The 26028-nt window shown below is 42.3% G+C and overlaps 1 protein-coding gene across 2 annotated transcripts in view; it reads left to right on the plus strand.

Annotated features, from left to right (window-relative positions):
- Positions 1 to 3403: 3403 nt before the first annotated feature.
- ATP2A2 (ATPase sarcoplasmic/endoplasmic reticulum Ca2+ transporting 2) overlaps positions 3404 to 26028 on the plus strand; it is a 57577-nt gene continuing 34952 nt past the window's right edge. Inside the window, exons 1-5 of one of the 2 annotated variants that reach the window (XR_004974772.1) lie at positions 3404 to 4103; positions 4819 to 4836; positions 4924 to 5006; positions 15789 to 15893; positions 20976 to 21114. Coding sequence is in view for 1 of the 2 variants with exons in the window: in XM_036353458.1 (XP_036209351.1) it covers positions 3986 to 4103; positions 4819 to 4836; positions 4924 to 5006; positions 15789 to 15893; positions 20976 to 21114 (463 nt within the window). In the remaining variant the exon portion in view is untranslated. The remainder of the gene's footprint in view (positions 4104 to 4818; positions 4837 to 4923; positions 5007 to 15788; positions 15894 to 20975; positions 21115 to 26028) is intronic. The other variant, XM_036353458.1, reaches the window with a different exon arrangement.

Here is a 26028-nt window from a genome sequence, read left to right on the forward strand (position 1 = left end):
TTTTCTGATCTGGAATGAATTTCTAGAAGTTATATTGGATAAGGACAAAAAAGTCACAAGTCCGCTTGTCACATTTAAATGCAAGCTGGGACATCCAGCTACACATCACTTGAAGAGGAGGACTCTGAAAAGAAAACAGACAGCAAAGATGGGCCAAAATGAACATGAGAACATCCCACTATAGTCAAGAGTTCAGTGCCTGGGTTAAAAAAAAAAAAAATCAACAGTTCAAGGGCACAATGGGAAGAGTTAACATGACTGCAGAACTCAGTTTTCAGTTGATTGTTGACACAAATCAACAATGTGAGGGGAAAGCATCCAGAACAAAGGTGGACAGTGTGAGACCATGCCCAGACTTTTGTGTTCAGTATCCGGTGTCTCCAGGACTGGACAAGGATGCTGAGGGCTTGCAGACTCCTGCTTAGGAGGAACAGCTCAGAACCCACGCTGTTCTTTTTAGCCGAAAAAAGACTTTTATAAAGCACAATAGATACCTTGAAATACTCAAAGGGATCTTACACAGAGGAGGAATTAAACTTATTCAGAGTTGTTCCAGTGCTAAATAGGAACCAATGTATAGGAGAACTAGTGGGAGGTGGATTCAGCCCAGAATGAGCTGGCTTTGATGATGAGAGCTGTCCAAATATGGAACAGGCTGCCTTTTGCAATCTCCATCGCTTTACAGGAGGACTATAAAGGGTTGGGAAGCTGGCTCTGGTCTCTTTCGCAAAGTCACTCTTCATACTGGGCCTTTTTTTCCCCCCCTGTGTGCCTAGCTTTTTAAACTAGCCTGCCTCTTGCCAACTAATGTCCTCCTTTACCACTTCCTTTGAGGTTCTTTGATCAAGTCATGCATCTTCCTGAATCAGTTTCTTTTTCCTCTCCCTGTCCTCAATAGAATGTAATTGCAATCCTTGATGAAAAATGGAGTATTTCTAAAAACCCATTCTTACTTTGGTTAACCTTGTAAATAAGAAACATGTCATTCATAAAATAAATTGAGCATCTATTTCTTTCTACATAAGAGTAACTACACCTTTCTGCCTTTCAGAGGCTGGGTTTATGCTCAATTTTGGCAACTTATAAGCAACATGTTTCAGAGACACCAATGGGTGATATAATTGGTATGTGATGTAGAAAGGGGCTACCTCAGGCTAAAAATCCCACTTTTCAGTTTAAGGGAGTATTCCAACCTCCAGTAAATAGATACTGCAAAGAACAGGAGGGTGATGATGATGTGCTAACAGTTACCAATGTGAACATACACATTACTTGTTTCTGAGAAACCTATAATGCTCCCTAGATCTGTCTTTGTTGGTTCGAAGTCTGTCTAACCTTCACAGTCATTCCCAGGAGACAAGTAGTTCAGAGGCCCTCCTGTTGATTTCACAAATTGGAAATCAATGAGCTTGAGTTCAGCAAATGGAGGCAAGGCCTTTGCAGATCACTGATAGTTCAGGGATGGTGAGACTCTTTCACTCAAAGAGTAGGTGTTCAATAAATGCTCAGCATATACCAGGGACTGTACTGCATCCTGAGGTTGGACAAGATGGACAAGCCCCTGTTCTCACAAAACTCATATCCCTGTAGGGGGAGACAGGCACCTAAACAAAAATATATAAAAAGAGAAGAAATAAAACAATAATGTGATAGCGAGGGTGACTGGGGAGGGTAGCCACTTGCATCAGCCAAAACACCTCTGAGGTGGCAGGCAAGCTGAGATCTGAATGAGATGGGACCAGGCACTTGAACATCTGGGGACGAGCATAAAAAGCTGAGGTCAGAAACCCCCTGAAGCTCATAATCACACCAGGGATGCTTAGTCCTGGAATAGAGACCCACAACCAAAGGCCCAATTTCCAGGCTGAGAAAGGTTTACAACCTTCCTGCCCGCAGTTCTTCCATTGATGCTGAAATGGACGAGATGAGGCAGGAGAATTGGAAAGAAAGGGTGTAGGTAGACCTGATCTTGGAGGGAAAAGAAGCACCAGCCCTCCATTACCACACCCCCACCATGCAGCCGCTGTCCCTCCTGGAGGGAGGCTACAATCTGTGACCTAACCAGTTTCCACCTTGCCTCTCTGAGTGCATTGCCCTGCGCTAGACGTTTGTTTGTTTCATGTAGGGTTCTGTTGGTCCTTGTCCAAGTATCAATCAAAACTGCATGCCAGCCTCCTCCACTCCTTGGAAATAATTAAATGCAATGACGTGCCTGATTTTTTCACTGGGTAATGCACTATGATTTGCATCTGTTGAAGGCATTTACCTTAAGCCCTGATGCTGAGCCGTCTGGGACAGCTGAGGTGATTTTTGCTCCTGTGGATGATACACGATCGCCAGACACAAACGTGGACTAAACGCTTCATTCTGCGACACACTCCCTTAAGAAGGCTGCTCTTCGTGATGCCAACATGTTCATCCTTGGTTCATGAATGCAACTGCAAAGGTCCCTGTAAAGTAGTCTAACTTCTTTATATTGCAAAATTCCCTTTATCTTGCTGTTACCTAGGTTTTGTAGAGATTTCAGGGGCTTAAGAATAGGCTTTGAAGTCAAGTCCCCTTTTCGCCTATTGGAGAAAGTGGGAGTCTAGAAAATTGCCTTGTTTTAAATGCCCAAGTGAAGCACCTTATAGCACAAATCTCGCTGATATTTAGCAGCTAACAGTAGCATAACCTGTGTCTTCTATGCAGACGTGCATCAAAGGCCATGTGGGCTATTAAAAAATAAAGTAAAACCTCCCCCCCCCCCCCCCCCGGCCCCCGTGGGATTCCCTCAGGGCACAGAACCCGCTGGGGAAGGGTTCCGCGGGCGGTGGAGCCCCCGGCTGGGGACCTGGGATGCGGGGTTCCCGAGGCGACAGATGAGGTTTGGGCCGCGTGGGAAGGGCGCTGCGGCATTCCTCCCTCGGCTCCTGCGGCAGGAGACGGCTCCGAGGGAGACGTCAGGGTGCACAGTGCAGCCCTGGAGGTGAAGGGCGAGGGGACGCGCCAAGGACACCAGCCCGAGCGCGCTTCGGAAGCGGACCGAGTTCCCGGGTTCCCCGGCCGCCACCCGGCACGAGGCCGACCCTGAAGGGCAGGCGGTTCCCTCGGGGAAGCGAGTGTAAGGAGCCCACCGTGAGCCCCCATCGTCCTGGGTTCTAGCTCTTTGGGTGGATGGAGGTCGAGCGCCAGCCGGAGGAGACCGGAGTCCGGCCGCCGGCCGCAGGGCGCGCGGCGCGCGGCGGCCTGGATCCGGGTTCCGGGGGGCGGGGCGCGGAGGGGGCGGGGCCTGCGTGGCGGCGTGGGCGCGAGTCGCGCAGGAGGGAGGGAGCGGGGGGAGGGGCGGGGCCGTGCCGCCCGCGCCGCGCTGGGCCCTCTCGGCCAATGAGCGGCGTCCACATGCCGCGGCAGCGGCGAGAGGGGAGGCAGCGGCGGATAAATGCTATTAGAGCAGCCGCCGCGGAGCCGTCCCCGACGCCACCTCCTTCTCCTCCGCCGCAGTTTCCTCCGCCGCTGTCGGGGGTGCGGAGCTGAGGAGACCGGGCGAGCGCGCTGCGCACCACCCCATCGGCTCGCTGCCCTCAGTCCGTTCCGCTCTCAGGGGTCGGCCAGGCGCCCCCTCCTCCGGTCCGGGCGGGGCCTCGAATCACCTCAGGAGAGCGGGGAGGGGGCTCGGGGGCCGCGGCCTGCGCTCCGGGCGGGCGGTTGAGGGCGAGGGAGGCCCTCTCTTCTGCGGAGAGGGAGGGCCGCGAGGCCCCCGCCGCCCAGCTGAGCCCGACGCGGGCGCCGGCGAGGCCGGGCAGCCGGAGGGGCGGTCGCCTGCGGGAGGGGTGCGGGGTGATTCAGCGCCCCGCGAGGCGGAAGCGGCCGGAGGAGGAGGAGGAGGGCGAGACGCCAGTCCGCGCCTGGGCGCCCGGGGTGGCACGAGGCCGCGGTCCGAGTGCGAGGCGGAGGCGAGGAGGCCGCGGGGACGGGAGGCGAGGCCGGCCGGGCCCCCGCAGCTATGGAGAACGCGCACACAAAGACCGTGGAGGAGGTGCTGGCTCACTTCGGCGTCAACGAGAGCACGGGGCTGAGCCTGGAGCAGGTCAAGAAGCTCAAGGAGAGATGGGGCTCCAACGGTAGGTGGCCGGGGCTGCACGGGCCCCGCGCGGCCGGGCGCGGACTCGAGCGCCAGGGAAAATGGCTGACCGGGCCCCACCTCGTGGGTCTCGGCTCCGCGCCCGCCGAGGGTGCAGGCGGCGGCTTGAGCCCGCGCGCCGGCTCGCGGGAGCAGGGCTGCAGGTGGGGGGCGCGGGGGTCGGGTCTGCGCCTCCTGCGACCTCCTCGCGGGTCGAGCCCTGGCCCTCCCCGCACGCAGCCCGACGCGCAGGCTGTCACCGGCGGCCGCCGGCCCCGCGGGGGAAGGACGAGCCTCCTGCAGCCGGGCTGAGCCCCGCGAGACATGTTCTCGCTCCGGCCGCTTTCCGAGGCGTCGCTGTAGTGAGAATGCCCGGCCGCGCTCGTCCTCCCCGGAGTCACACATCTGGCAGAAGCGATGACAGAGCTGAAATGACTCCTGTTTCAGGATTCCTGTTTAGGGGGATGAGATTTTACGCTTTGGGGTAGACCTAAGGCCATTGGTTACAGCAAGTATTGCCTATTTTCCCGGGGTACCATTTTACTATGGTTTCCGTTGAAAATGGTTGAATGTATATATATCTAGGTACATCTTTCAAAAAGTGATCATTTTGAGCAATTCCTTTTAAAAAGACAAGGCTAAAATGTGTTATTTTTTTTTCTGTTGTTTCCTCCCCTCCCCCCAAACGTTGCCTGGCGAATTTCTACATTCTACAGAGTTACCGGCTGAAGAAGGTAAGTAACCTGAAAATTTCTCCCCCCTCCTTTGTGTGCTGATGTTAAGATGACATTTACAACAAATGTGATGTTTGTTTCTAACAGGAAAAACCTTGCTGGAACTTGTGATTGAGCAGTTTGAAGACTTACTAGTTAGAATTTTATTGCTGGCAGCATGTATATCTTTTGTAAGTATAAACCAATTTATTTTCTCTCCAAAATGTTGAGAATATTCCATAAATGAAAAACCAGGAAATAAATGATGTCTGTTGGGTGAGAAGATTATGTTTGGAGGTTTAAGCAGTATCTTCATGATTTTTTTTTTAACCCTCTGTATTTTTAAATTACAAGCAAAACATACGAAGCCATTTGTAAACAGAAAATAGATGCCTCCCGACAGTTACAGTGCAGTTAGAAATTATTCTCGAAGGTGGCAGGGTCTCTTAAGTTCTTGTGACTTATCAGCTTTTAATATCAGAAAGTTCTTTATTGGAAGGCCTTTTGTGTTTGGGGTTCTTCCATTGTGTAAGGTCATACTGAGATGATGTGAGCTCTTTATAGTCTGTAAATAGAACTTACAAAAGGAATATACCAGTTGTCTCCCGTCCTGGTAATGGCAAGGTGACAGTTGTTATTGACAGTGACAAGAATGATGACGGCAGTGATGGCACCACTGTTGACCAAATTTGGTCACTGACCTTTAGGGTGGCATATTTATCTAAATTGGACCCTTGTCTTGAGTGACTCCTAGGTTAAGAGAACAATGTTCAGTACAGTTGGTTCTAGATTTTAAAAGAAAAAAAAAACAAACCATAGTGTTTTTTCTTGTTCTGCATGTGCTTGAGTCCTGTATGGTTGCTAAGAAACTGGCGAAATGCAAAGGACTACAGCAGAAGAAAGGTGATGGGGGTTGGTGAGGTTATTTCTAGGTTATTAATATTTTTTTCTGTTCAATAATAATTTTTTATTGCCTTTTTTTAAATTGAACAGTGAACTTGTTAGTTTTCCTAAAAATGGTCATGAATAGAACACAGATGTTTCTAATCCTAGCAGCATGAGATACTTTTTGTCCTTAACTTACAGTATTTTGTTCTTACAAAAACTATGTTGGGAAGTCAAATTCACCCAGTCTTTGAAAAATTTACACAGCTTCAGGATTTCATTTTTGTATGTTTGTATGTATGCGAGCCCCAGAGATCTACCTTAGTCTTTATGACAACCATACAATAACGGGCTATTTTGAGAACTAAATAAAGAAAATAGTGGGCATTAATTTAGGTGAAGGGGAAAAATTGGAAAAAGGTGAACTTTTTTTTTTTAATATATTTTTATTGATTTCATAGAGGAAGGGAGAGGGAGAAACAGAAATATTGATGAGAGAGAATCATTGATTGCCGTCTGCATGTCCCCCACTGGGGATCAAGCCCACACCGGTGACCTGATTCATAGGTCCACGCTCAGCCACTGAGCCATGCCAGCTGGGCTGAACTTTTTTTGGAGTAATTCTGTGCACAAATTCTGCCATTGAGACTTTAATGATAATACATCATGCCACATTAACCAAGTGATGTGTAGCCATTAATCAGATCTCTTCTCAGTGGTTTTCACTAAATGAAATTAAGAGTGGTATATCAAACCATTCAACATCCTGAGTTAATCATCCATATTTATTGCATGCCCATTCTTAATTTAACCCCTGAAACTCCCCCTCCCCCAGGTGGTTGCTACTTTAACCAATTAAGATAAAAGAATAGATCTGTTTAACTAGTTTTAATATATTGTCATGGGGAAAAAAATTTATATATTTGGGCTAGTGTAATATTTAAATTGGCTGGCTACATAATTCTGAGATAGTCTCAGCTTTGTTAGTGAAAATACTAGGGTTCAGTAAGGTCATCCGACACCTCTTAGAAGTTAACTGGTGTATACAAACCAGAGATAAAATAAATTTCTAATGAGTTATTCTGTATGCATAACTTAAAGCACTGTTGTAACATCAGTGGCATTATTTTCAGTAAGCAAGCTATTGACTATTTGGGTTGTATAGGATCTCTTGATTGGCCAATTTGAGTGACTATTAACATTTTTAATTAATGTGTGTTATGTTTGCTTTGAAGTAAGTAGTTTATAGTTTCTGGCATTTTCAAATGGGTTTTTAAATAAATCCTTTAACTTTGTTGTAGGATGTTGGGTTTTTGTAGCTTGTAGAGTTGTGTTTTGAAATTGAGATTTGAGTTACTTTTGGGTAACTACTTGGAGTTATTGCTCAGGAAATGGACTATGTTACATTTTTGTTTTGTGGGTTGCTATACAGAAAAGTAATGTGTTTAGAAAGTACTGTTACTTGCTTTGATTTGTTTGATTAAGAAATTGCAGATATAAAACCTGTTTGTTGATTTTCTTCAGGTGCAGTTGGCACTACTGCTGCATCGAACTTGACCTTTTCATTCCACATTTCTTTATCACTCAAAAGAACTTTGTGGTTGTCAGTTTATTTCTATTTAATGGGAAAAACTGGAAGAATATTTGTGTTCTTTTGGAGAAAGGAATAGGTAGTTCTATATATATATGATAATCAGGTTCTACTCAAGTTAAAAAGAAATATTAGGTTTTAGTGATTTATTTCAAATATCAAACTAGGTAGTAAACTGTTAACCATAGTTAATATTTTGCTGTGGCAGAAAGTAGGAAACTGTATTAATGTTTTACACTTGTAACCTGAAGAGATAGTTTAATCAGCTTCTAATTCATCAAAATAATTTATTTTAGAGGTCACTTAGAGTGGAAGAAGTGATATATCTTCCATTGTATATGAAATAACATCAGAAATTCTGTAATTAAAAATAATTATTATTTTTTGATTGGAGAGAGAGGAACATTGGTTTGCTGTTCCACAGATTTATGTATTCATGAATTTGTTGGATGGTGATAGTGCTGTGAAAAATTAAGTGGCCGAAACCGGTTTGGCTCGGTGGATAGAGTGTCGGCCTGCGGACTGAAGGGTCCCAGGTTCGATTCCGGTCAAGGGCATGTACCTTGGTTGCAGGCACATCCCCAGTGGGAGATGTGCAGGAGGCAGCTGATTGATGTTTCTCTCTCATCGATGTTTCCAGCTCTCTATCCCTCTCCCTTCCTCTCTGTGAAACATCAATAAAATATATTTTTTAAAAAAAAAGAAAGAAAAATTAAGTGGTGGGGATAGTAGAATAAGGAAATATGGGGAGGGGTGTACAATTTTCAAATAGGGTGGTCAGGAGGAGAGGTCTCTAAGAAGGTGATGTTTGAGAAATACCTGAAGGAGGTGAGCATGAGGGCCATATATTTCTCATCTGTCTGAATCATAAAGTCCTCTATGGTAACACAATTTGCATAAGTTTTACTACCTTCTACCTCCATTTCCCCACCTCAGCTACTTAGATCAACCCCAAAATGCTAATAGAACTTTCTTAGGCCAAGGCACTTCTCAACTTTTCACTTATATTTCAATAATTGTCTTTTCTTCCTACTGGACCCTTTAAAGGGACCCCCCCACCCCCACCCCCAGGGAGAGAGGTAGAAACATCAATGATGAGAGAGATCACTGATTGGCTACCTCCTGCAACACCCCGCATTGGGGATCTAGCCTGCAACCTGGGCATGTACCCTGACTGGGAATTGAACCATAACCTCCTCGTTCATAGGTCAGCACTCAAACACTCTGCCACACCAGCCGCGCTAGCTGGGCTAAAGGTATTCTTAATTCCCTTTAGAGCCTAGATTATTGCATTTGCTATAACTAATATGTATTTGGATGAGTTAGTGTTAGTAGCGTTTTCAAAATATGTGAGATCCTTATACTTTGGTTTTCTCTGAACTATATTTAAGAAGTGTTTGAGCCCAGCCAGTGTGGCTCTGTGGTTGAACATTGACCTATGAACCCAGAGTGACAGTTTAATTCCCAGTCAGGGCACATGCCTGGGTTGCGGGCTCAATACCCAGTGTGGGGTGTTGTTTTCTTTTAATTTCTTATTTTTAAAAAGGTAAAATGAGCAGTTTACTGGTTTAACATATTTAAAACCTTCTTTAAAATATGAAAGGTGAATATGTATGTATTTTTTTGCTGTTTTGAAGAAGATTATAGTCTCAAATCTGAAAACATTGAGTGTTTTCAGAAGGTTTGTGTCGGCATCAAAAGAGAATGTAACCTAATTTATACGTTTTTTTAATCTTAAAATTGATTTTTAATTTTTTTAAACATAGGACTTTATGTAATTTAGGTAGATTTGGTAACTATTCACACAGCAAATTTGTGCTGAAGTACAATAAAGGGATTTTCCTTAGGCATTAAAAAAAATCTCTAGCTTTTAAGTCTTCAAGAAGACTTGAACAGTGTTGTTTTATTTTTTTTATTGATTTCAGAGAGGAAGGGAGAGGGAGAGAAACATCAATGATGAGAGAGAATCATTTGGCTCTTCTCTTGAGCAGCGGTTCTCAACCTGTGGGTCGTGACCCCTTTGGGGATGAATGACCCTTTCACAGGAGTCGCCTAAGACATTCGGAAAACACATATATAATTACATATTGTTTTTGTGATTAATCACTATGCTTTAATTATGTTCAATTTGTAACAATGAAAATACATCCTGCATTTCAGATATTTACATGACAATTCATAACAGTAGCAAAGTTACAGTTACGAAGTAGCAACGAAAATAATTTTATGGTTGGGGGTCACCACAACATGAGGAACTGTATTAAAGGGTCGCGGCATTAGGAAGGTTGAGAACCCCTGTCTTAGAGGTTATTGTGCTATACAAACATCAGTCTTACAGATAACCATTAAAAGATACCATCTTACCCTATTGAAGCAGTTTACATTGTAGCTGAATGTTCATTAGCAAGTGGTTACTTTGAATAGGATTAGCAAGTTTGAAATTGAACTTGCTGGATAATGTAAGCCCCAGAAGACGGGTAATGTTTCTGTATTTAAACAGTGCAAAGCAAAGGGAACAAGAAACTCTTTATGCCTAAAATTATACTGCAGTAGCCTTTTCTTCCACTTTTCTTTGATGCTGTTGAAGTTGGTTATCTTTTTGCTCTTAATATTTAAGTTACACTGCCACTTAAGAGTCTTACTAGTATACCTTAGAGATTGTATGAAGTTTTGTTAAATTCATTTGTGCATTTATTTAATAAATACATAGTGAGCATCAACTGTGTATAAGAGATCTTTTAGACCCTTGGGGATACAACAGTGAACAAAAGGCAATACAAACATAATTTTTTATGTTCAACCTATTCTCTCTCTTTTTTTAAAATATATTTTTTATTGATTTCAGAGAGAAAGGAAGAGGTGAGAGATAGAAACATCAATGTTGAGAGAGAATCATTGATCTGCTGCCTCCTGCACGCCCCCTACTGGGGTTCAAGCCCACAACCCTGGCATGTGCCCATGACCAGAATCAAACCCGGGACCCTTCAGTCCACAGGCCAACTCTCTTTACACTGAGCCAAGCCAGATAGGGCTCTTTTTTAAAAAAATTTTTTATTGATTTCAGAGAGGAAGGGAGAAGCAGAGAGAGAGAGAGAGAGAGACACATCAATGAGAGAGAATCATTGATCGGCTGCCTCCTGCATGCCCCCTACTGAGGATTGAGCCCGCAACCCAGCCATGTGCCCTGACCTGGAGTAGAACTGTGACCTCCTGGTTCTTAGGTCAAGGCTCAACCACTGAGCCACACCAGCCGGGCCAATCTATTCTCAATAATTTCCGTAAACATTTCCCCCTCCCTCCTGTGTGTGTGTGTGTGTGTATTTATGAAATAACACTTTTTTTCCCAATATATTTTTATTGATTTTTATAGAGAGGAAGGGAGAGGGATAGAGAGTTAGAAACATCGATGAGAGAGAAACATCGATCAACTGCCTCCTGCACACCCTCTACTGGGGATGTGTCCACAACCAAGGTACATGCCCTTGACCGGAATCAAACCCGGGACCTTTCAGTCTGCAAGCCGACGCTCTGTCCACTGAGCCAAACCGGTTAGGGCATAAATACATTTTTTTATAACTTCTGGAAAATCATAATGAACTGGCTGTACTATTATGCTAATGAGGCATCTTGCATTTCAGTAATGTGTCACTCATCCAATATCTCCTTTTCTCTGCCTTCTTCCTCATTTTATGGAGCCTTATTTGTCAACACCACTTACACAAGAGAGGTTTTCTTTTCAATAGAACAAAACCATGAAGGATTGTACAATGTGATTTGAACATGATAGACTGGATTGATTCTTACCAGTTAATGAAATACAGTTTATTTTCATTTTGGACTGTAGTATTTAATTCTTTGGGTTATTTGTGGTTTTAAAATAGGCATTTTTCAAAGTACTCAGAAAATTGTTGGTTGTCAATTTTTAATATCAGCACCATCCTTCTACCTAAGAGATTTATTTGCCCACTAGTTTCTTATGAAGCAGTAATTAGTATATCTGCAGAACTTTTAAAGAACTGTAAATGCCTGTGTTTCTTACACATAAACATTTAAAGTGATATGGTGGAAGGAAAGAGTACTGCATTGTACAGGTTAGGATTATTATATTATATTATTGATGAATACCACTTGTGCAAAGAAACTACATTTCTTGAAAAGTGGAGGTTTGCTCTGATCTATCACTGCTTGCCTTAGTCTTTTCCTTTCTCCAACTGTTATGAGATAGTGCTCTGAGTTTGTTCCTCTAGGCCTAGCTGCCAAGAGGGAAGTTCATATCCGCTTTAACAAGGTGTGAAGCTTATCTTACAGTTGCTAATGCTTCACTGACCTTTTGGAAAGGTCGTAGTTACTCTTCAAGTTGAGTAGTTTTTCTCTCCCAAGAGCTAATTAAGTTTCTTATTTCTCATATACTATCCTTGGCAAATGTTTAGAAGGCTAGTATTAAAGCAGCTGTGATCTTGCATCTATCAAAATTTACAACTTCCTAGAGAAGATTTCACTTTGGCATTAGGCCTGGCTTTAACACCAGGAATGTCCTGTTGAAAGCTTACAGCAACATTAATAATTATTTTGGTTTTCTTCCTGCCCTGGTTCATTAGCTGTCAGTTGTGATTGACATCTACCTGGTCCTGGTGTCTACTGGGGTTTTTTTCCTGCCCTAATTGGTATTTCTTGTTAATTTGTCATTACCTTCTTTTACTTGGCAAAATTCATGTTGGCTCTTGCCTTTAGTCATCTTTCTGATAGCTATTTGTATAAAAGCTCACTTTATAGTATTCCACTAAGTACGCAGTCCAGTGGCTTTATTATTGCCCTAAATGATATCTGACAATATTACAAGTATCAAAAATGGTGCTTTTATTGCTTACTAAATCTTTTAAAGGAAAGATTTTATTGTGAAATATGGGAACATTTTAAGCAGTTTTAAAAAACAAAGGTAATCCTTAGCTACCAGATAGAATCATTAGATATGTTTAACATCTCTCCTGGATTGGCAGTTTTTCACAGAAATGTCTTGTTAAAATTTTAATATTATTTTTATTTTTTAAAATACATTTTTATTAATTTCAGAGAGAAAGGGAGAGAGAGATAGAAATATCAATGATGAGAGAGAATTACTGATCAGCTGCCTCCTGCATGCTCCCTACTAGGGATCGAGCCCGCATGTACCCTGATTGGGTATCGAACTGTGACCACCTGGTTCACAGGTTGATGATCAACACTGAGACACACCAACTGGCCAAAAATTTTAGTAGTATTCATTGTGTTGGATTCTCTCTTAATCACCTTAGTGTTTTTCAACTATGAAGTATACCATGGCTCTCTTATAGCTTTTGGACCTTAATAAAAGTTATGGTTGTGTTAGCAAGAAATTAATTCTCTTATCGTTTTTCTTGGCGCAGTGTTCTGTGTCCAGTTGTAATATTTTTAGACTTATGTCATTCCTGAAATGCTGTGCTGCTATACTAGATGTCATATGGAGGATAACCTTCAAAATATATTCCTGATTATGGGACAACCTTGCAATAATTCTGAGACAACCTTCAGTAATACCAATGGGGAAAAACTTGGAGTCAGTGATCAAGTTATTTTTATTATGGATTTATGCCAAGGATATTATTTGATACTAGTGGCCTGGTGCATGGATTCGTGCACATTGAAAGGAAATTAATTAGAAGAAAGATTTGTGCAGTAATTGCGTTACTACAAAAAATTACATGTCAAACTAGTCTATATAATATAGTATTATAAAATTAAAATATAAAATATTTAATATTGCTATTGGCCCTTTCTCTATAATAGTAGTGTGCGAGTCAATGTTTTTTTTTTTTAATATATTTTATTGATTTTTTTTTTACAGTCATTTGCCTTTACCTTAACAAAATTAAGTGTAAGTTTCCCTTCTGAATATCCTATATAATAAAAGTGTAGTATGCAATTTGTCCCCTCGGCCGGGAGTTTGACCAGGCGCGGGGCTGACCAGGGGAAGGGAGGGAGGCCCTGGCCAGCAGCCAGCAGCCACTAGGGACCCTACCAGTGCACTAATATCATGCACTGGGCCTCTAGTCTATATAATCTATAATAATAAAAGCATAATAGGCTAATTAGACAGGATGTCCTTTCGGACGAAGCAGGGGCTGTAAGGGAAGCCCGGGTCCTGGGTGCCAGAGGGAAGCCAGTGCTGGCAGCCGGGGAAAGGAAGGCCTACTCTTGCACGAATTTCATGCATTGGGCCTCTAGTCCTATCTAATAAAAGAGAAACATGCAAATTGACCATAACCCTGATACCCTTCCCATTGGCTAATCAGGGTGATATGCAAATTAACTGCCAACCAAGATGGCGGCCAGCAGCCAGGCAGCTGAAGCGAACAGGAGGCTTGCTCGCTCCAGTGATGGAGGAAGCCAACGTTCCCCGCCTGCCGCTGCCAGCCTCTGAGCTGCACTCTAAGCAACTATGTTGCAATTGTAGAAGCTAAACAAGCTCCAGAGACCTGCTTTCAGCCAGCTTCGGCCTCAGCTTAGAGCTGTAGTGATGGCAACAGACTTTTAATTATAGAAGCTAAAAACAACCCAGATACCTGCTTTCAGCCAGCTTCGGCCTCAGAGCTTAGAGCTGCAGTGATGGCAACAGAGTTTCAATTATAGAACCCAAACAGACCCAAAAACCTGCTTTCAGCCCTCAGCTGGAGCTGGCTCTAAGCTCCAGTGACAGCTATAGAAGGTAAATAAATCCCAGAATAAAAAAAGAAAAAAGAAAAAAAGGAGAGGCTGGGGGCTTAAGTTGCCCTCCAGCCTGAAAACGGTTTTCAGGCCCTCACCCAGACTGGCCAGGCCACCCCAGTGGGGACCCCCACCCTGAAGGGGATGTGACCAGCTGCAAACAGCCATCAGCCCGTCATCTAGGCTGGCCAGGCACCCAAGCGGCACACCCTTCAGGGCAAACCAGCCGGCCCCCACCCGTGCACCAGGCCTCTATCCTATACTACAGGCAGGGCGGGACAGCACGGAGCTGCCATCCGGGCCCCGTGTGCAGCCCTGGGCAGCGGGGCATAAGCCCCGCCCCCAGCCGGGACCCTATAACTATTGGAGAGCAGGAAAGTGCTGCTGGGCCCTGGGTTGCTGTGGTGACCCGGCCATCGGTAAGTAGAAAAGTGCAGCCTGTAGGCAGCCCCCAGCTGCGCCTGATCCGGGAGCAGGAAAGCAAGCCCAGCCTGCAGGCAGCCCCAAACTTTGCCTGCTCCCCAGTTGCCATGGTGATCCAGGAGCAGGAAAGCAAGCCTGGTCTGAGGGCAGCTCCCAGCTGGGCCTGCTCCCCGGTCGCCATGGCAATCCGGGAGCAGGAAAGCCCGGCTTGCAAACAGCACCCCCATCCTGGCCATAGCTCAAGGGAGAGTACAACATGCAGTGGAGGCCAGGAGCCTGAGAGATCAACACAGAGGGCCTCCTGCTCCAAGCCTCTATGGTGTGGCTGGGGGCAGGCCCCCAGCAGACACACACACACAGGACACCTGCTTTGAGCCTCTGCTGCCAGACAGTGGCCATCAGTAGGACATCCACTGAGGGCTCCCGGACTGTGAGAGGGGCTGGCTGGACTGAGGGAACCCCACCCCACCCCAGTGCACGAATTTCGTGCACCGGGCCTCTAGTATATAGTAAAAGCCTAAGCCCTAACTGGTTTGACTCAGTGGATAGAGCGTTGGTCTGTGGACTGAAGGGTCCCAGGTTCGATTCCAGTCAAGGGCATGTACCTTGGTTGCGGGCACATCCCCAGTAGGGGCCATGCAGGAGGCAGCTGATCGATGTTTCTAACTCTCTATCCCTCTCCCTTCCTCTCTGTAAAAAATTAAAATATATTAAAAAATTAAAAAATAAAAGCCTAAGCGTCGATTACAGCGGAACAACCAGAACGACTGGTTGCTATGATGCACACTGACCACCAGGGGGCAGACACTCAATGCAGGAGCTGCCCCCTGGTGGTCAGTCCGAGCACCACTCGGCCAGAGCCGGGCCCATGGCTGGTGAGTGCAGCGGCAGTGGTGGGAGCCTCTCCTGCCTCCGCAGCAGCGCTAAGGAGCAGTAAGGAGCGAGGGGTCCCGGACTGCAAGAGGACGCAGGCCGGGCTGAGGGGATCTTCCCTCCGCCCCCTTCTCCAGTTCACGAATTTCATGCACCGGGCCTCTAGTGTACATATAAAATGAATGGGTTTATTTTCCTAAGTGTTTTATTTGGGTTTTAAAACAATTATTACATGAAAAAATAAATTAGCTCTTAAGGGTATTGTTAAGAAGTTGTATGCTTTCGATTCTCAATAATTATTTTGGATAAGACATAAGCCGTCTTTTATGTCATTACATTTCACCACTATTGGTTTCTAGGGATGAAAAGAGAGATTTTGTGTGTTGTAATTCCATTAGTGCCAGCCACTTTTGTTATAAAGTGGCACTAAGCCTAAAAACACATTACAATTCTAACACATCACATGTGATTTCTCTTTTAGGTTTTGGCTTGGTTTGAAGAAGGTGAAGAAACAGTTACAGCCTTTGTAGAACCCTTTGTAATTTTACTTATATTAGTAGCCAATGCCATTGTGGGTGTCTGGCAGGTAAGCACAAAATCCTCCACTACTAAGTTTTAGTAATTTCTGTGACTTAAACTCCATTAATCTTTCTGTTATCTGTTTTTTCCTGATGTGTTGACTAAAAATACTTCCGAAATGTCTACATGTGTTTTCATTTGTTCATTAGTTTATTTAATGGCAAAATTTTAGATCTCTCGCGCATATATACTTTGCTCATGCTTATATGAATTGTTCATTCTTCATGATAGCATAGAGTTAAGAACAATGGATGAGAGAAGCCACTTACAGAGAGGAAGGGAGAGGGAAAGAGAGTTAGAAACATCGATCGGCTGCCTCCTGCATATCCCCTTCTCGGGATGTGCCCACAACCAAGGTACATGCCCTTGACCGGAATCGAACCTGGGACCCTTCAGTGCACAGGCCGACGCTCTATCCTCTAAGCCAAACTGGCTAGGGCAAAAACCAGAAAATTTAAGAACCAGTATTTGTCTTTGTATTTCCTAGCTGCTTTCTGTGAAAAACTTGGGATCAAGCTTGCAACTGAGGTACATTCCCTTGTCTGGAATCGAACCTGGGACCGTTCAGTCCGCAAGCTCTGAGCTAGACTGGCTAGGGCAAATTGTTTAAATCTTAAACTGTTTTTCTTTCAGAGCATATTCCTGGCTGTTTTCAGCCAGTCACCCAAGCCTTACATAGTCAAAGAATGGAAGCTAATTTTATTTCAGAAACAAAATGGGATTTCTTTCCCCCATCCCTCCACCCTCCCAACTCACATAAGTGTTGTTCTGCACATATCTAGTTTGAGGACTTTAACTTTTCTAGGACTGTTTGCTGATCTGTTTGATAGTTTATATATATATATTTTTAAGACTCTGAAACTAATACTTCAAATTTATTTTAAGTATTGCTCTTTTAGGTTTTTGATGGATATAGTCATCCCTTTGAGGACTAAATAAAATAGTGCATCAGTTATTAAAGTGTAAACTTCTGCCCTAGCTGGTTTGGCTCAGTGGATAGAGCATAGGCCTGCAGACTGAAGGGTACCAGGCTCGATTCTGGCCAAGGGCGTGTACCTCGGTTGCAGGCTTGATCCCCAGCCCTGGGTGCATGCAGGAGGCAACCAAATTGATGTGTCTCTCTCACCGATGTTTCAGTTTGTCTGCCTCTCTCCCTTCCACTCTAACAATCAACAACAACAAAAAAGGGTAAACTTCTGATTTGTGTTAATAAACACAATAATCTTTATGTGTTGGGCTCATATAGAAAGATGGCCTACTTAGAAAATTTTAATTGTACTATATTCCTTACTTTGATCCCCCCAAAAAACATTGTTTATATTTAAGTACAAATGATCCTCTTGTGAATAATTTAGGCAAAAGAAACAATACACAGCATTAGATGGTCTTTCTCAAGCTAGTAGTATGTATTTTTAGTTAATTTATTCCAGTTATGTGGTAGATACTTTATGTACATTCCCATTTCATCCTTACAGTGATCTTGTAAGGCAGATGATACTCCCATTTGACAGATGTACCATTGAAGCTCATAGTGATTAAGTGACTTATCAAAGGCCATATAGGTAGCACAGTAGGTCCTTGGGCTACGTCAGAGATCCATTCCTACAGTGTAATGTAACTCGATTTTTGCCGAAAGTTGGAACCCACCTACATAAGCACCTACGTCACTCACATGGAGCACACACACAGCAGTAATGAAGTGAAACAGTAAAAAAAATTTAAAAGGAAGATAACAATTCCTGACCTTTTTACTTGTGGTAAATAATCAAAAACATAAAGCACATATGTACATATGTTGAAATGATGGAACTTATTTTTTTATAAATAAGTGGGAGATGGCAACGTAACCATGAAACGACATACATTGATCAATGTCTGACATAACCCAAGGTACATAGAGTATCTGAAATTTGAATCTGAGCACACGCTGATACGAATTCCAAAGTAAAATTTTATAGCAGTTTAAAAAAAGACTAACATTCTTATATCTTAATCACATTTGCATAGTATACAGAATGATATAGGCCAGTGATGGCGAACCTATGACACGCGTGTCAGGTGACATGCGAACTCATTTTTTTGGTTGATTTTTCTTTGTTAAAAGGCATTTAAATATATAAAGTAAATATCAAAAATATTGTTTTACTATGGTTGCAAATATCAAAAAATTTCTATATGTGACACGGCACCAGAGTTAACACATTGTTTGCGGGTAGTTTTTATTGCGCGCTAACAGGTGGCGCGGGCCATTTTTGCTAATTTTTTGCGCAAATGGCAACGTTCAGTAAAATTACGATAACTTTAGTTTACGTATTTATACGTTACCCGCATTCTACCGCTAGTCTATAAAAAATGGATTAATATGTGTCCCGCGCTCTACTACACTGGTAGAACGTATAAATACGTAAAACGTGTAAACACGTTTCCCGCATACAATGTGTTAAGTTAGGGTTTTTCAAAATGCTGACACGCCGAGCTCAAAAGGTTCACCATCACTGGTATAGGCAATACTTGAGGGCTCTTACCTTCTGGAAGTAAGGAAAGTTATAATTACAGATATAATCCTATATAATAAAGAGCTAATATGTTAATTAGACCAGAAGGCAGAATGACCAGTGGGTGGGGGGCGGGGCCAAAGGGCCCCAAGGCAGCTGGGGTGCGAGGGCTGAGCCCCTTGCACGCATTTCATGCATCAGGCCTCTAGTTGTATATAGTTCTGTACTTTATCACAGATGCATTCATCAGAAAGTAAGACACATTAGCTTTCAGTGTTGTGTCATCTAAATTCTTAGGTTTAAGGATTTTCACAATAGAACATAATTCTTACAGTAAGGTAAAAAATAAGATTGCATAGGATTGAGCATAAATTCTATCCAAGTAAAGGTTAAATTGAAGAACTTGAAGTTGGAGGACCAAAATGTGAGAGAAAAGAAAAGAATCCTCTCCTTTGTCCATCCAACAACCTCAACTGGGCATGCACTTTATCAGCTTGCTCCTTAACTTTGAGTTACTTATTCTCCAAAAGGAGAGAAGACAAATTTGGCACACAGGGTTTACTCTTTTATTTTTTATTTTTTGCCCCTTAAAGGAACTTTCCTGTAGTTTCCCCACACACACATACACACACATGACTCCTTTTTATTCTACATCTTTCATCTTGAAATTAGGAAAGAAAAACTGTGACTAAGTCTTGATATGTTCATAAATAATATGGTAAATATGGTATGCAACTGGCAGTGCTATAATGAAATCCCAACCATTTATTGGCTTTTGCCACTGGAGAGAGATTTCTTAGAATATATGAGGCATAACAATTTTATTAATTTACCACCTGTAGAATTTACTATGTGCCAAATCACAGTCTAAGCCAGGGGTGGGCAACCTTTTTGCGAGTGCATGCCAAAAGCAGCAAAATCTCTGACTCAAAATTCTGCGTGTCAACCCTAATTTTTTGAGAACATGTTACGCCTACTTGATATCTCTTAAGGTGTATGTACGTGAAGAACCTTGAAGAAATAATAAAATTCATTCGAGCGACAAAAACACAGTATATGATGATGAAAAATACATTTATTTTTTAATGTACACTGATAGTCCGACAGAAGACTTTATGGCTCCGTTTGATATTATCAGTGGGACTTTTGCTGCTGCATCACTGATGACAGATTTTACATCAGGTTTATATTTCGTGACCTTCAGAGAGATGCACAAGCTACTACTTTCATCCGTCACGCTACTCCTATTACGAGACTTAACAAAATTCATCACTGAGAACAAAGATTCACAAGCGTATGTGGATGAAACCAAAACACTGGTCAGATCTAGGAAAGCAGGGAGAGTTGAGGCAGAGGCATAGAAATTGCTCTTCCCCTCTCTCGTCAATCCATTTCTATGGTCTTTAAGATAACTTGTTATGTAAAATTATTTATCTAAGATGCCCCTACACTGAATTTATCTGAAAAATAAAAAAGTCGATATTAAGAAAAAAATTGTAAATGGAAGATTATAAGAGGGTTTCGAGTGCCAGCAAAAGTTACTGGCGTGCCGCCCTGACCAGTTTGGCTCAGTGGATAGAGCGTTGGCCTGCGGACTCAAGGGTCCCAGGTTCAATTCCGGCCAAGGGCATGTACATTGGTTGCGGGCACATACCTAGTGGGGAGTGTGCAGGAGGCAGCTGATCCATGTTTCTCTCTCATCTATGTTTCTAACACTCTATCCCTCTCCTTTCCTCTCTGTAAAAAATCAGTAAAATATATTAAAAAAAAAAAGTTATTGGCGTGCCATGTTTGGCACGCGTGCCAGGGGTTGCCCACTCCTGGTCTAAGCATTCTACATATAGCTTGTAAATCCACACAACCCTTAAAGTAGGTACTGTAAGTGTCCTGGCGTTGAAGGCAGTAAAACTGTGTGTTGTGTAAATTACCCACAATCGTGTAGCTCAAGCATGTCAAACTCGCGGCTGGCAGGCTGCATTCCTTGTTTAAATAAAAGGCCATACAGGCATGGCTGCGAGTTTGACATGCATGTAGCTGTTAAGTGGAAAAGTCTGGATTGAACCTAGGCAGTCAAACCCCAGATCATCACCTTTCATGTGAGACAGGATTGATTTAAATGGTATAGGTGTGTGTGGCTGGAGGTGAGGTCTGTGTCTCAGCTGTGCTTAGGAACAGAATCATTTTCTACATTATGATTTTATTCCCTTACCTTTAGGGGCTTATTTTTTCATCTTTTAAAAATATATATTTTTATTGATCTCAGGAAAGGACAGGGAGAGAAAAACATCATTGATGATGCCCAACTCTGGGATTCGAGTTCACAACCTCACTGATGGGGAATCAAACCGTGACTTCCTGGTTCATAGGGTGACTCTCAGTCATTGAGCCATGCCCACTAGGCTCATCTTTAATACAAACTCATAAGGGCCTAGCATTTGTCACCTAAAATGTGAATTGTTTACTACAACTGTCATTAATGTACTTCTCTTGTGTCTTTTAAGTTTAGAACTCTATAAAATTTGATTCTTTGGGTTAGAAATACTTGCAGTGGTAGGCATGTGTTCACTACTTTTATCTTGTTTTCTCTTTTACAGGAAAGAAATGCAGAAAATGCAATTGAAGCCCTTAAGGAGTATGAGCCTGAAATGGGTAAAGTGTATAGACAGGACAGAAAGAGTGTACAACGGATTAAAGCTAAAGACATAGTTCCTGGTGATATTGTAGAAATTGCTGGTGAGTTTGGGTTTTTTTTGGTTTTTATTCTAGATTGTATATCTGGATGCATTCTTTTTCTCAAGGCTCCTAGTTAAGTGTTTTAAAAATTATGTTCATATGTATCGGTTTTAGCGCCATCCAAAAAAAAAAGGTTTTCTATAAAATTTTGAAGTGTTTGGCACTGCCCTTCATGTTATTGATATTTTTGAACAAGGTGTTTGAATTGTTTGTGCTTATTACTTTTGATATATTGTAGCTCACTAGTGCTATTGAGATAATGAACTTAATTTTGATTTGACAATTAGTGTTGCAGTTTGTTAGCATTCTAGTTAATGGCTACTAATTTTTTGTTTCTTGGCATAAATGTTGTCATACCTGCAAGTTGATAGTTCAGGGTAATTTCATGACTCTAAAAGTTCTTATTAAAAATACTTTTCCATTTCACTGAGCCAGGGTTCTTAGCCTGGGCTATGAATCCACTGCAAGGCCAGAACTCTCCACAGATCTCCAAGGAGTCTGTTTCCTCATTGCTCTAGATCAGCGGTCGCCAACCTTTAGGACCTCATGGACCATCAGTGGTCGGTGGACCACCAGTTGGCGACTGCTGTTCCAAAGGTTTACTTAAATCAGAGGTTGCCAACCTTTCGGACCTCACGGACACCAATGGTCCCCGCACCACCGGTTGGTGACTGCTGCTCTAGATCAGCGCCATGTTGTCAGACAACCCAGAATGCCCCTGGAACCAGTCAGAATAGTCGAGTCCATTGGTCGGCAAACCACGGCTCACGAGCCACATGCGGCTCTTTGGCCCCTTGAGTGAGGCTCTTCCACAAAATACCACGTGCGGGCGTGCACGTACAGTGCGATTGAAACTTCGTGGCCCATGTACAGAAGTCGATTTTCGGCCTGGGTGAGTCTATTTTAAAGAAGTGGGGTCGCTGAGGTCAACCCCTCAGATTGAGGACGTTTTTAGCAAAGGCCAGTTTAGGAGTACCCCAATTAAGTTAATAACAATGTACCTACCTATATAGTTTAAGTTTAAAAAATTTGGCTCTCAAAAGAAATTTCAATCGTTGTACTGTTGATATTTGGTTCTGTTGACTAATGAGTTTGCTGACCACTGGTCTAGTCATTTTGTTGCAGTCATCACATTGGATTATTCAAATCATGGTTTTTCACAACCTTCTGAGTTCAGAATACTTGTTACTGGTTTCTTTTTGTGAATGGTCTCATTGTAACACTTTTACACTGATTGTGGGGAAGGTGTGCTTTGTCCTTATTGTCTTACTCATTTCAATGAATAATTCAACAAGCTGCATCTCAGTTGGCCCTGTGCTGTACAGTTTTGGCCTCTAAAAAGGAAATTGCCTTGTCATATTCTCTTACCTATAATTTTTGTCATTCTTATTCCAAAAAAAGAACAGTGTTGCCTGTATTCCAACATGTTGATACTTGGGTTTGCAGTGTGTATAAATGAATAAGTTGCAGGCTCAATGCCCCTTTACTCCTAAATATTTGAGTGTTTATTATTATTTTTAAATATTTAAAAAATTAATTTTGAGAGAGGGAGGGATGTTCAAGAGAAACATTGATCAGTTGCCTCTCACACCAGACCTATGCATGTGACCTCTTGGTGCTGGGGACAGCCCTCAACCAACTGAGCTACACTGGCCAGGGCTTGAGTGTTTATTTTTTAAAATCAAGGGCTTTCTCTAATATGAGTCCAGTAAAATTGTCAAAGTCAGGAAATTGATAAAATACTATCATCTAATCTTCAGACCTTACTCAAATTTTACCATTTGTCACTGGATATATATATATATATATGTATATATATATATATTTTTTTTAATAAATAAAAAATATTTATTTTTATTGATTTCAGAGAGGGAGAGAGAGAGAGAGGTAGAAACATCAATGATGAGAGAGAATCATTGGTCGACTGCCTCCTGCAGCCTGGGCATGTGCCCTGATCAGGAATCAAACCATGATCTCCTAGTTCATAGATCTACGCTCTATCACTGAGCCACGCCGGCTGGAGTCGCAATGAATTTTATAGCAAAAATATAAATAGAGGAATTCTGGAAGTAATATAGAAAGTAGGTCAGAATGGCCCTGGCCAGGTAGTTCAGTTGGTTGGAGCGTCATCCTAATGGGCCAGGGTTGTGGGCCTCTCCCTTCCTTTCTGAAATCAATAGAAAATATTTTTTAAAAGAATAATGGGAAGATTTTGAGCCTATGCAAAGTAGTTCTTATACAGGAAGGCACATCAGAATCCTCTGAGGCACTCTTTAAAAGTTTTTACCAGCCGAAACCGGTTTGGCTCAGTGGATAGAGCGTCGGCCTGCGGACTGAAAGGTCCCAGGTTCGATTCCGGTCAAGGGCATGTACCTGGGTTGCGGGCACATCCCCAGTGGGAGATGTGCAGGAGGCAGCTGATCGATGTTTCTCGCTCATCGATGTTTCTAACTCTCTATCTCTCTCCCTTCCTCTCTGTAAAAAATCAATAAAATATATTTAAAAAAAAAATTTTTTTTACCAGTCTCAACCCAAATTATTAACACCCAATCTATCATGGAATTATGATTAAGTATAGGTTGAAAAGCGAGCCTCAGATTTAGATGCAAAGCAACAAGTTTTGATAACTGAATGGATATGGGGGTAGAATGTAGAATCAAAGATACTGGCCAAATTTCTAGTTTACGTGACTGGAGGGTGATGGTGCTAGTAACTGAGCAAGGAAACATTGGAAGAAGATAGCTTGTCTTTTAAAAGCATATATGTTTTGTGTTAAGTTGCAGATATCATTGCCTAAATACTTGTACAGGATTGTTTGACTTTGTATGTTTTCCATTTCTCCAGCTTAATCTGGTAATGTACTTTTCAGCCTCTCAAGTTAAGAATATTTAAGAATTTTTATGCCCTACCGGTTTGGCTCAGTGGATAGAGCATCGGCCTGCGGACTGAAAGGTCCCAGGTTCGATTCCGGTCAAGGGCATGTACCTTGGTTGCGGGTACATCCCCAGTAGGAGGTGTGCTGGAGGCAGCTGATTGATGTTTCTCTCTCATCAATGTTTCTAACTCTCTATCCCTCTCTCTTCCTCTCCGTAAAAAATCAATAAAATATATTTAAAAAAAAAAAAAAAGAATTCTTATGGCAGTTAGAGGATTTCAGTGTAGTGAGTCTATTTGAAAACTTAGAGAAATTACCCCCAAAGCATCTATCTTTAGTTTGCATCAGTAATTTATATCTCAATAAAATTATGGGAAATGAAGTACAGGTTAATGGGAAATGAAGTACAGAAATGTCGATATGTAGTGGTAAACAGCGTCAGAGGAAAGTGTAACCTTGATCCTCAAGCCATCTTCCCTTTTGAAGAAATAAACAAGGCCAGCTTCTATTAAACAGTGGTGATTCAAATATTTCTTTCCCATCTCAATAAGTCATTCTAACCACCTAGCTAGCTGAGAGAAACTTAGGAGTCATCTTGATTCTTTTCTCTTACTCTCTGTCTCTAAGACGAGTTGATTTTGTCTCCAAAACACACCCAAATTTGTGAACTTCTGTTTCCTCAGTCTCACCATCACCTCACACTGACACTGCCATTGTGTTCTAACTTGGCTCTGGCTTCCTTTGTTGTTTTTCAGTTGTTCTCCACACAGCAGCCAGAGTGGTTTTCTAAAGGTCATGTAACTTATTAACCTGCTAAACCTTCCAGTGGCCTCCTATTGCACCTCACATACAAAATTCTTTTCTCTAAAAGACCATGCATTGTGTAATTCCTGCTTGTTTCCATGATTTCATATTAATGCCACTCCCTGGGCATTAACTGCTATATAGGCTTCTTATTCATTTTTCAATACCACCAAACTTCTCTGGCCTTTTTGGGGAGGGGAGGCAAATTTTGTATAATGTATTAATGTGCCCAATATACAGATCACATAGTGGTAAAGCTTGATGATAACCCTGGTCTACCTGATTTTTGTTGCCCACTGTGAAATTCCATTCCCAATGCATAGTGTTCATATCTGTGACCTAAGATTTCCATCTTATGAAGTATGCCTTATTTTATTTGTTTATACTGTGGTAGAATATACATAGTAAAAATTATCATTGTAACCATCTTTAAGTATACCGGTTCCATGGCATTAAATAAATTCACATTATTGTGCAGCCATCACCACCATTCATCTCCAGAACTTTCTCATCTTCCCAAACTGCAGCTCTGTCCCCGTTAAATAGTAATTTCCCTTTACCCATTTCCTTCAGCTTCTGGCAACCACTCCCTTTCTTTTAATATACAAAAAACCAGTGAGCTTAATATTGAAAGATGAGTTTATATCCCTTATATGAAGCTTATATATTTACTATAAAGTACAAATTGGCAATTACAAAATAATCACAGATGTAAAGTATAGCATAAGGAGTACACTACTGTTTTCAAGTGTACAAGTGTCTTGTATTTCTTTTTTCTTTTTTTAAAAATATATCCTATTGATCTTTTACAGAGAGGAAGGGAAAGGGATAGTTAGAAACATCGATGGGAGAGAAACATCAATCAGCTGCCTCCTGCACACCTCCTACTGGAGATGTGCCTGCAACCAAGGTACATGCCCTTGACCGGAATCGAACCTGGGACCCTTGAATCCACAGGCCGACACTAGCGACTGAGCCAAACCCGTTAGGGCTTGTATTTCTTTTTGTTAAGTTTTTTCCTAAGTATTTTGTTGTTTTTTGGGGGGAACCTTTTGTAATTGAATTTGTTTTTTATTTTCATTTTCAAATTGTTCTTTGCTAGTACACAGAAATACAATTGATTTTTTTTATATTAATCTTATACCTTGCAGTCTTGCCTTGACCCTTACTAGTTTTTAATAGCTTTTTAGGGGTTCCTTAAGATTTTCTATATAGAAGTTCATGTCATGTGCAAA

This window comes from Myotis myotis, unplaced genomic scaffold (genome assembly GCF_014108235.1).
Source record: "Myotis myotis isolate mMyoMyo1 unplaced genomic scaffold, mMyoMyo1.p scaffold_m19_p_20, whole genome shotgun sequence".
NCBI classification, from domain to species: Eukaryota; Metazoa; Chordata; class Mammalia; order Chiroptera; family Vespertilionidae; genus Myotis; species Myotis myotis.